Source organism: Antechinus flavipes, chromosome 1, assembly GCF_016432865.1.
Source record: "Antechinus flavipes isolate AdamAnt ecotype Samford, QLD, Australia chromosome 1, AdamAnt_v2, whole genome shotgun sequence".
NCBI classification, from domain to species: domain Eukaryota; kingdom Metazoa; phylum Chordata; class Mammalia; order Dasyuromorphia; family Dasyuridae; genus Antechinus; species Antechinus flavipes.
Window position 1 is genome coordinate 462,880,326 of NC_067398.1, and position 12,260 is coordinate 462,892,585.

Genomic DNA, 12,260 nt, shown 5'->3' on the forward strand with positions numbered 1-12,260 from the left:
CAGTACAAAGTAGTCATACCATTTTAAAACTATGTTAACTTATATAACAAACCTCAGAGATTCACAAAAACAGAATCTTAGTTTTAAGAGAAACATACACACACACACACACACACACACACACACACACACACACACACTCTTATACATCTGGAGAACTAGTCAGATTAAGTCTCTTAGTATATATAGCTCAAGATAATACTCTGATGGCTAAGTGAAGTGGACTTTCTACCATTTAATTTCTTTAATTTGGACTTTTTCTGTTTTGATACTGCTCACACAAGATTTTCATCTCCTCTCTTTGTATCTTTGCACTGGCTGACTGTCCCAACCTCCATTTCTGGAATATTCTTCCATATAAGGTACACCTCTTAGAATTCCTGGCTTCTTTCAAGACAGTTCAAAGGTCACTTCCTAGAAGAGGCTCTTGCCTTTTTTACTAACCGACTTTTCCTCCTAGAGAAATCTTGTGTCTACTTAATAGCTATCATACACATATATACATATATACACATAGACACGTGTCCTTGTTGTCTCCCTCAATGAGGGCAGGACTATTTTCAGTTTTTTTTTTTTTTCTCTCTAGCACATAGCAGTGCCTGTCATATAGTAAGAACTAGGAAAAAATGCTCAATAATCCCTTTACCAAAAGTAGTCTAAGAGGAAGAGTAAGCCAAACTGTTTTTGGAAAATCATGCAATACTTTAATGACCCTAGATTATTCCCTGGAAAAATGGCCCACCTTAAAACTAATATTCTTCTAAAAATGTATGAATCTCAATCATAGGCTACCTGAGTCTTTGAAGAGTCAAAGCTGAGCATGAAATAGGTGGGCATAAGCAGGCCACAACATGTTACAAATGAAAACTTTCATAAGAATTACATGGCATAAAAAGATGTTAAAGAAATGTATGAGAAAAAAAGAGAAAAGTGGCAATAGATGAAATAACCCCTGGCTTTACTGATATATAGAGAGAATATCAAAAGCTAAAAGAAAATTGTCAAGGATGCTGGTTGGATCATCTCTGAATATTGTATTAGAGGACATGGACAAGTCATAGGATGAAAAAGCATGAATAGGTTGTGATCTGCATCCTAGGGGGAAAGATATTGTATCAATAAGATCAAAGATCATGGTTTAGAGCTAAAAGGTAGCTTAGAAGTCATCTAATAAACCACTGATTTTAGAGATTAGCCTTCTAAAGGGCTGAAAGGAGAAGTGCAGAATGGCAGGGCTGGCTTGTGAACTCTAGACTCTGATTCCAGTTCAAAAGCTGTCCACTGTATATACTACTTCCCTTTTTAAACGATATTTAAGAATGGTACATTTCAGATATATGGATACTTAAATTATATATATAATTTTATTTTTCATCTGAATAATTTTAGCTGAGAAATTCTTTTCTGAACTTTACATGTTATACCTAGTCTTTCTGCTAAAATCTTAAAATGTATTATAATCATAAAAGACTAGGCAGGAAGAATTACTTTCAGTTTTTGCTCAATGAAACAAAAATGCTAGAAAACAAAAGCTTAAGATCAATTAATAGTCAAGAATATAATAGATTCCCCCAATTTCCTTAAGAATGTGATATGAGAAAAAACACCATTCCCAAGAGATAAGTACTGAAAGTATATGAACAATTCTCAAAAGAACTACAAAATTAAAAACATGTGAAAGAATATTCTAAATCACCAAGAAGAGAAATACAAATAAACATAAGCCTAAACCCTGAAAATTACCCAAAAACCCAGCAAAAAACAAAAACAAAAAACCCCCGGTATAATAGTTAAAACAAAATGTGGTATATGAATATAATGGAATATTGTTATGCTATAAGAAATCATTACTGATGACCAGAGAAATATGGAAAGATTCATAACTGACACAGAGAGAATTCATTAAGCATTCAAGAAAACAAGATACAAAGACTATATATAACAATGTGAAGAACACACACCATAAAAATCAAGTGAATGTTGCAAAGTTATAAAAAATATGGCTTAAAAGAAAAAAATTAGATAATTCTCCTAACCTCACGCCCTTTCAATGTGGGAAATTTGTGTGTGTGTATGTGTGTGTGTGTTTACTGCATATTTTCAAAGTTATTCATTGTATTGATTAGTTATACTAATTTTCCCCTTTTTTGTCTTAAATTCTATTTGTTTTATGGGATGGCCTTTAGTAGGAGGGAAGAAGGAGGAAGTGAAAAACCTGATGTTTTTATATTATTTTATATGTAACTTTTTTATTATAGGTTTTTATTTACAAGATACATGCATGGGTAATTTTTCAGCGTTGACAATTGCAAAACCTTTTGTTCCAATTTTCCCCCTCTTTCCCTCTCTCCCCCTCCCCCAGATGGCAGGTAGACCAATATATAAAAGTGATGTTTTTAAAGACATCAATAAAAATGTATTCAAAAAACAAATAAGATTTCCCTTCTTCTAGTCAAGAAGGACAATTCTATGTTTCCACAAAATTTTCTATTTTTCTAGACCTGAGAGCCTAAGTTTCAGAGGTTAAAAATTTCAAGTCTGAATTCATGCTAGTTATTTAGTTGGTGACAGGAATTCTTGTTTTGATAGCTCCAATTACTTTGCCAGAGGCACATTAAGAAATTAAGTGACTTGTCCAAGTGAGATTTAACCCTATCCACTTGAGTTTTCCTAAAATGTTTTTCAGGAGAAATGATAGCCAAAACTTGCTGCATTGTTAAAATAGTTTCAGAATATTTCATAATTATAAACTATTTAGGATAGATAATATCAATTCCAATATCTAATCAACTATCTTGCTTAAAAATTACTTAGGATACTCTAGATTATTTTAACTTCTGAAAGAAGGTCAATAAAATAATTATATGATGCTTATGAATAGTAGTCTTACATTTTAAAATTTAAACTCACTCTTATAAAGAAAAAAAAAAAGGGCAGAAGAAATACACTTCATGGGTAAGAAAACTGAATACCATCAAAGTCAGAAGTAGAACTGGGACTTTTCTACAATGTCTTGTCTTCTGAACAGTATTTCAAAGAACTGGTATATAATGGAAAGTTCAGCTTCTTTGAAACTTGGGATCTATCTCCTCTTTTCAGATTGCTACCATATGTAGCTGTATTCCCTGCTCCTATAATTTGTTGAGCATCTGTGTAAGCAGCACTGTGCTACACATTGAATGGAGTATAAAGCGGTATGAAACAGTCCCTTTATTAAGTAGTTTATCATACACAAGAAAAGGAGAAAAACACCTTCACAAATGTTTAAACACAAAGCAATATGTGGAGGAAGAATTCCTTTTTAGACTCTTTACCCAGGACTTTCTTTATTACCATCAAGGTTCTTCATCCAGAAACCTCCCTTCAGCCCAGAAATCCTAACATTAGAAGTATCTTCTGACCCTGCAGCAATCCTTAATTGTATGATTCTTCCAGAATCTTCATTTAAGTGGAACACAGTGGCTTTAACCATGCCTCATTTTTTTTAGTCATTTCTCAGGGCATTCTACCCCTCTCTCTACAAAGGGCAAGAGCTGTATTCTTGGCAACTTAAGAGTGCTTGACACATATGTGCTTAGTCCTTATGTGATTTTGGGCAAGTCACTTGACTCTGGGCCTGTTTCTCATCAGTAAAAAGAAAGATTTGTATTAGATGCATAAGGTCCCTTCAAGCTCTAAATCTATTCTCATCAAATATCATGACTAGTGCAAACTAAGTGATATAGGAGTATGAAGAACAAGTTTAAGTGGGAATCTCAATGTTAAAGCCTCTGTGTACCAACACTTAGGACAATGCCTGGCATATATTTAGCATTAAATGCTTGCTCAGCAGTAGTCTGGGCATAAATAATCAATAGTATTGAGTGTCTACCATGCAGCGGACATCATTAGGCTCTGAAAAATAGAAAGGTTAAAATAAAATGCTGTTTACCCTCTAGGAGTTTATATTCTATCAAAGAAGGTAGCATTCCTTACACATGTAAGGGGCTAGACCTTTTGATTTCATTGGTATAGGGAATTTACAGATGAGAAAACTCTTGATCAGTCTTAACATTTTTGCAATTTACAGTTACCTAAGGAACTGGGAGGTTAAATGACTTTAAGATCTAAGAAAATATATTTAAAAAAAAAAAGTATATCAGAGGTAAAATGTTTCTACCATCATTCCATGGTATACACACAAAGTGATGGTAGGGAAAAGAGGAAGTAAGAAACCTTCTCCTGTAGAAGGTAACACTGAGCAGAAGTTTGAAAAAACCAAGACATTCTAAGAGGTTAAGGTAAAGAAGAGAGTTCATTCCAGGAATGAGGCACAGCCTATATGAAGGCCTCAAGCAAAATAAGACTGCAGAATCCTGGCTGAATTTCAGGGTGCAAGAAAGGGAATAATGCACAATGGTCAAAAGGCCAGAGTTGTGAAGGGCTTTAAAAGACATATTGAGTTTAAATTTGTCCTAAAGGTAACAGCATTAGTCTTTATTGATTAAGAGTTGAGAAAAATTAGATGTGTTATTTATGAAAATCTCACCAACAGCTAAATGACTTAAAAGCTTTTGGTGGAAATAGACAGGGTGCTTGGGGGCTGCTTTCAATAAGTTCAACCCACAACATCTAATGATAGGTCCCTCTATCCAAAGGCAGCTATGTAGTAATCTTACTTTATTTTTATTCTCTTATTTTCTTCACTACTTGGCGTTATCTAAAATGTTATTTTCAAAATTATTCAAGACTATTTTTGATCGACTGCCTAAGCCCCTCCCATCCTCAAGTGTGCCAGGACAAATCAGGTGTTGCCAAATAAAAAGCCCAGGAAACTGAATTATCTAGCATACTATCTTGAAAACAACTACTTTCCCATACCACTTAAAAACTTGAAAATTATACTAGTTTTAGTGCTTCTTATTATTCAATTAAGTGATTTGTGAATTTATTAAAAAGTACTGCCATATCATCAGGGCAACCACCAGGGGCAATTGCAAGAATATGTCCAAAGTTGTGCAACAAGTCACTACTGAAATCATATTATATTAATAGTTGAAGTTGTGACACCAAGTTAAGTAACACCTGAACAAGGCTGTTTTTATTATTAGATTCAAAGCAATATAAAACAAAAAGTATTAAGTAAACTGATTTCACAATTTCAGATACAATAAATTTAACCAATCCTGGGACATATTTTAAGATCACTTCCAAGAAAACCTAAGTTCCTTAAGGACAGGAACTTTTTCCTCATAGCACAGTAAGAATAACTATGGACTTAAATCAATAAACATATTAAGCACCTATATATCAGATATTAGGTATACACATAAAAAAGCAAACAAAAACAAAACAACTTGTCTCTGTTCTTGAGGAGCTCAGTGTAAGGGGAAAGGCAGCATGCAAACTATGCACAAACAAAACTTATACAGGCTGAACTGAGGATTTAACAGAGGCATTAAGAAGGACTGGGAAAGTCTTTCTGTAAAAAATGAGATTTTAGATGTAACTTAAGCCAAGAGACAAAGATAAGGGAGAAAATACAAATCAAGAGACAGCCAGTGAAAATGCCAATTAGGAAGATGGAATATCTAATTCAAGAAACAGCAAGGAGGCCAATGTCACTAGACCTTTTTTTTTTCCCTAGAAGGTTTTTTTTTTTCTAGAAGGGAAGGAGGGCAATAGTAGGGTAAGAAAACCAGAAAGATAGGTGATCCACCAGGTTATGACGGGTTCTGAACACCACAGGCAGAATTTTCTGTTTGATTCTGGAGGTGAGGGGGAGCCATTGAAATTTTATTGAGTCGCAGAAAGAGAACTGGACTGGCTTAAATAGCTAAGATGTTTCTCAAATCCTACTATTCCAATATTACAAGTTAATGTAACTGAGATGTAAAAACTTTTGAAAAAAATTTATGGCTGGTTTAAAATATCTAAGACATGCTGTTATTTTCCAAATCCTAATATTCCTGTTATACAATAATATGAATGACATACAATAAATAAGAAAAAAAATTACAACTGGTAGCAGCAACTGTTTGCAGTAACTTGCCAGTTATTAGAAATCTCTGTCTTCAGGATCCAAGCTTCTAAGATCAAAACCATTGTGGCCTCAAAATGAGTAAAAGGCTATTATTCCACTCCCTTTTTGGAGAGACTGCCCCAACACCTTCGGCAGAAGCAGTCTTTGAAAAATCACTAAAAGTCACAGAAAACGATTCACTAGGGGAAATACTCAGGTTGTCATCATGCTCCAGACCTTCTCCAACCCACAGGTCCCGGATCCTCTACCTGCCTCTAGGCCGGAGGAGGGGTAGAAGGGGGAGGGGTGGTTGCTCCAGGCTCTGGGTGATCCAGGCCGAGCCCAACTCTCAGCAGTAGCTGCCTCCGGGGGACACACGTGGCCATTCCGGCCTCCCCCCGCACCTGGTGCCCGGTTCGGGGCGAGAGGGGGCCGGAGCTGGGCTGGGCTGGGCTGGGTTGAGGCCCGGCGGGCCTGGCCGCATCGGCCGCTCGCAGTGCCCACGTCACCGGCTCCAGCACTGCGGAAATGGAGCCGTGGCGGGAGGAGGGGAAAGGGCGGAGGAGAAGCAGGAGGCGGGGGAGGGAAATATCGCCGCCAATAGCGCTCGGCCCCCGGCCGGGGTCTCCGGGGACCACGGCCCACCCGCCCCCTCACCTCTCCCTGCCTACCCGTAGTCGGGCGACTCACCTGTGTCGCCGATGATGATGTACTTGAAGAGATAAGCGTACGCCATGGCCGCGGCCGCTCCGTGCCCCCGGCACACGGCTCCTCCTCCGCCTCCTCCCCCGAGCTGCCGCTCCGCACCCTGGCCTTGCTCACGATACCAGACGCCGGCGAGTCCGTCTAAAAAGGGAGAGCCCGGCAGTGGCGACGGCGCGGAGCCCGCAGACCTAGAGAACCGGGGAATCGCAGACACGACGCCGGCAGAAGCAAGACGAACCTCCCTGCCCAGCCCAGCCCCCTCTTCGACCTCGACCCGGAAGAGCAGCCGTGGAGCCGGCTGCCGGAGGAACTGAAGAGGAGCGCCCTCCCTTCAGCTATTCCCCCCGCCCCCTGTCACGGCAGGCGGGGCCCAGAGCCGAGCGAGTGTGAGGGAGGGAGCGACTGAGGGAGAGGAGAGCCAGAGCTCCGAAGCCGCGGGCGTGGGTGCGGCCGAACCTAGACTGGGGAGAGCTGCGGGCTGAGGGGGCGGGGGCTGAGGGCTGGAGGTGCGCCTTTCGCGCACGCGCATAGCGTGCGTGCGCTGGTGGAACCCACTCTGACATGGGAGGAGGCCACTCGCTGTGTCTGGGGGAAACAGAAAACATTTCTTAGACATTTTCAAGTGAGCGCTGGTGGAAAAGAATGGTAATTTGGAAAACATTCGAAAAATGTAGGGGAAAAATACATTTAATCTCGCTTGAGCACTAACACCCTTTACTAACTGCCGACCGGTTATCTTCATCCGGATGTCCCTGTAGGCATTTCGAACAAACTTTACGCTTTTCAATCAGCTAGTTAGTAATATAATACAGTAAATGCTTGTCGACTATGTGTTACTATATGCCGGCCTGAGTGCCGAGTCTGGAAATATTCAAGTACAAGCATAGAGAAAAACACCCATTGCCCTCAAGGAGCTTACATTCAAAAACAGGACAATTTAAAAACGAAGCTGAAAGGGGGAAGTGGAAAGAATCGCTTGAATGTACCTAACCCCGAGTCCGAATAAAGAGGTACAGATTGGGGATGCAGCCAGAGAAGAAAGAAATCGAGATATCTTGGCTGCTTTTCTTAAATGAGAGGTTCTGGGAGGAGCTAGACAATCTGAGGGAAGGGCCACAGAGGTAGAGGATGTTTCCAGTATGTGCATTCTGGGACTGCCGTGATCTTCTACCAGGAAAAAAAGATTTCTGGAAAATTAGAGTCTGGGGTACAGACTGGTAAGAAATTAAGATATGTAAAGTGCTTTGCAAAGCTTAAAACGCCACAAAATGCTAATCTTTTTCTCGTCTCCCTCCCCTCCTCCCCCCCCAATTTTCATGTTTTTCTTGATCCACACTGTTACCTACCTAGGTTTCTAACCTTAGAAGTATCCTTGACTGTGCCAATTCCCTTACCTTCCACATTTCGTCAATTGCCAGGTATTATTCATTTCACCTCTCCCATTTATAGCCTTCTTTCCCCTGGCACAGTTCCCACACAATCCCATTTTTTTAATTGACTTGTGAAATTGGCCCAATTTGTAAAATTGACTTTTTTCTTTTTCTTTTTTACTTTTCAACATTTCTTTATATCAGATTTTGATTTCCATTTTTTCTCCTTCTCTCCATTCCTCCCACATTCCCCAGACAACAATCTGATATTAATTATACAGGTATAATATTATACATATTTCCATGTTAGTCATACACAAATTGACTTTACAAAAGCACTCTAAAGATTATGAAATATGACTGCCCATTTAAAACCCTCCACAATCTGGTTCCCTTATCCCTTTCCAAATCCCAAATCCCTTTCCATTTCCTTTTCTGTACTCTTCATTCCCGATATCTGTTCTCCAACTGAATCTAGGCATACTTTCTTGTAGATTGCCCTTCGTACTTAAAATGAATTCACTTCGTAACTCCATTTCTTAGATTCTTTGGCTTTATTCAAGACCAAGTTTGGTATCATCCTATATTTGAGCTTTTACTCATCACTGGGATGCTCAAATAATCTCTCCTTCCTGTTTACTTATATTAGCACATATTGTAATCTCCTAATTGAATAGAAATTCTGTAAGGATAGAAACTGGTTTGTTATATTTTTATTCCTGATGCTTTTACATATTTGTCAAACTGAGTTAAGATTCTCATAGATTTAAAATTGCTTTAGGAATATGAAAATGTTTCTGCAACTTTGCTCACAAAATTATCATGTTTTGAAATATTAAAATTTAATTCAAACAGTCGTTACAAATTAGGAGAGCATACCACCTATCTCCATCCAGATTGATATTTTTGTGATGGTAAATTAGGCCAATTTCTTACTCCGTTCTTATCTAGCGCTTAGTCATTGAAAGGGTGCCATTGAATTTATTAAATAGCATTGAAAGTCAACCTCAGACAAACTGAGGCCTGGGAAAGACCTTAATTTAGAAAGGGCAAGGATATCCAGTGCATCTGGAGCCAGAACTAATCATCTTGACTTTCATCTTGCTACAGAACTTTGATGACTCTGGAGGATGGAGTGAAGCTTCATGTGAAACCAATTCACAACAAAGTCGAAACACCACCCTGTTCATGTCATTGATACTCTTAAAGAATGCAGAAGGAACCACTATCCCAGAAAGCAAATAAATAAGAAGGGTCCTTATTGAATTGCCTTTTTTTTTTTTTTTTTTTTTTTAACTGAGGCAGTTGGGGTTAAGTGATTTTCTCAGGGTTACACAGCTAGAAAGTGGTGTGTCTGAGACCAGATTTGAACTCAGGTCCTCCTGACTTCAGGGCTGGTGCTCTATCCACCGTGCCACCTATATGCCCTCTTGAATTGCCTTTTAATTCAAATTGCATCATACTGCTTCTCTGCACTATACAGAAATAAGAATATTTGTATTGTTTTTAGAAATTATTTTGTGAAACTGAAAACATGAATAACAGTATTTAAATATCTCAAAGTAGTATTTTATGTAATCTTTAAAATTCCTAATTTAAATTTTTTCAGGTTTTTTTTTCTTTCCTGGCTATTCCAGCTCACTTTGTAACAAGAGACACTTTACACCCTGTATCACTCTTAGAGAGTACAATCTGATTTTCATTTACATTAGTGGTAAACACTAATTAAGCACCTCGTATATAAAAGAGACTTTTTTTTACTGTATAAAAGAAATCTTGTTTAAATTTATGTCTGTGATTCAACTAGTATTATATAACCAATTTAAAGATTAAAAAAAAAAAGGGAAAGAATAAAATCCTAATGCCCTTCTTCATTCTTTTGCCCTTTACCAAACTATGTTCCTAGTCTATTCTTGTTTGCAGGGTAGGACTCAGAAGTCACTGTTGCTTTCAGTGTTCATCAATTTTAATGCCACTGCATCCCATGTGTTTCACAGAAATCAACAGTGATAATAAGGTATAAAAGGAAAAGCATTGGATACAGAGTCAAAAGGACTTGGGTTCACTGAATATTTTGTGAAGGTCCCATGACCACTATATGTAGAGACATCTGCTTCAGTTTTCACTATCTCAAAAAAAAAAAAGTTTCTCTACTCTACTGGAGCAAAACAATTTCAGCCATTGCTATAGAGAAGTAAAATAAGAAACTCTACAAAGTAATAGCCTTATTAATTAATTGTGAAGAATACCAAAGTTTAAAGTACTCAGTACCCTTTTCCCCATCAGTTTCCATGCTCCAAAGTGTCATAAAACAAACTCATTATCCTATGCTTTGGTACTTACTTAAGGATTTCCCTGATATTACATGCTGAAATAACCACGTCAAGTTCAATATACAGTGTGTCCAACTGTGGCTGATCAGGTCAATATGAGATAGAAAGGTTCTACTAAAAGTTGAGCACAAATAATCCAAGATATACTATTTACCCCCTTCCCTGCCCTCTCCTCCCAGTCATGTTGTAATAAACAAAAATAAATACATGTAATGAACATGTGATAAACAATACAAGTCCTCAATTCTGCTCAGTCATGCATGGAAGGGGAAAAAAAATAATTAAAATGTCCTGTCTGGAGTATCTCTCTGCCTCCACCCAGGTTAGATAATCTCAGAGTTTAAGAGCATCTGCCTGGAACACCCAAATAACCTTTTTCCCAATCCAACAAAAAAGGTGCATATATTGATTGAATACAACCAAAGAGCTAATTAGAGGAAACCGAAACAAGGCCAATCAAAAAGAGACGAATAAAACAGTTTTGAGATCTAGCCCTTGGGATAAATCCACTACCAAAGATGGAGAAGTCTCAAAGTGATCAACAGTAAAATGTAAAAAAGTTAAAAGCACCAAAAATCTTTAAAAAGGAGTCAAATAAAACAACCAGAAAATCACAAACTTCTTTTTAAAAAAAAGTATTGTGAGACAAAGGAAATTGAATCAACATCTGCCAAAACAAAGAAACTCATGAAATCAAAGGGACCATGAAACTGCAGTGGGATTTTTCCAAGATGGTTCAAAGAAGAAATCAAATTTCTGAAAAAAGTTAGAAGGGGATAAATGGTAGAAATGATCTGTACAGAAAAAATAACGTCCATCTTAGAAAAAATTTGAATATATGGTGGCGAATTTCTCCAAGTAAGCAAAAGAGAAAATAGATTAGGAATACAAATAGACAAAAGTGAAGGACAGCCTGAAAGAAAGGAAGCAAAAAAAAAGGATAATGTTAAAAATTTCTATAAAAACTTATTGATCTCCAAGTGAAGTGTAGGGAAAACTTAAGCATACAGAAAAAAAAAAATTACTAATCCAAAGAATTCACACATAACCTCCAGAAACAAAACAAACAAAAAAAGGAAAAAAAAAAACTGCTTCAAACTCCAAGACATAATGGTTAGATTTGAAAATTCTAATGAAAAGAATAAATTTTGTAAGTGATCATTTCTTTTCAAGTAGAAAGGAAATGTAAATAATACAAGAATATTCCTCACCCATCTGAACACTGTAAAATGAAATAAAGTAAAATATCCTGAAAAGCAAAAAAAGCTCAAGATGAAAGTGAAATTACATACCTTGCAAACCTAATCATCAGGAAAAAAGGTGAATGAATATTTAATAAAAGAAAAGCATTTGAAGCATTTCTGTAAATATTATCTTTGCCATTAACTACCTGGATTATCTTAAGCAAATCACAACCTCTTTGAGCCTCAGTTTCTTCATCTGCAAAACTGAGTTTGGACAAGATGCTCTCTTAGATTTCTTCCAACTCTAAATTCTATGATTAATCCCAAATTGTCTATGTGATCTATAGCTAATACTGTACAATTTACTCAGGCTTTTTCTTGTAGAACCCAATATTACTAAATTTTTGTTTTGAGTGGAATTGAAAACTTTGCATTTTGCATTCTTTGAATAAACCTTTTGCATCTTATAATTTCTAAAAATGCTAATTTTTCAGCTGAAATACTGTTCAATTCTCAATTCTACAGCTTCATTGCCCATATGCTCTACCTCCTACCAGGTGCACTATTACAGTTTTCTTATGATTAATGATCTTCCCTAACTGCCAGCTTCTGGGGATCATGGGTACTGATAAGCCTGGAAGGGATTGTGTGGGAGGGATACTTTCTT

At 37.4% G+C, this 12,260-nt stretch overlaps 1 protein-coding gene and 1 long non-coding RNA gene across 2 annotated transcripts in view; one reads left to right on the forward strand and one right to left on the reverse strand.

The window, feature by feature from the left end:
* RAB2A (RAB2A, member RAS oncogene family) overlaps nucleotides 1-6,941 on the reverse strand; it is a 93,575-nt gene extending 86,634 nt beyond the window's left edge. Inside the window, exon 1 of the mRNA XM_051970150.1 lies at nucleotides 6,692-6,941. Within this exon, the coding sequence (XP_051826110.1) occupies nucleotides 6,692-6,737 (46 nt within the window). The 5' untranslated portion in view covers nucleotides 6,738-6,941. The remainder of the gene's footprint in view (nucleotides 1-6,691) is intronic.
* A 284-nt stretch (nucleotides 6,942-7,225) lies between these two features.
* On the forward strand, nucleotides 7,226-9,338 carry LOC127543832 (uncharacterized). Its single transcript, XR_007949316.1, has 2 exons — nucleotides 7,226-7,351; nucleotides 9,187-9,338. It is a non-coding gene; the product is annotated as an uncharacterized LOC127543832 (long non-coding RNA).
* The last annotated feature ends 2,922 nt before the right edge of the window (nucleotides 9,339-12,260 follow it).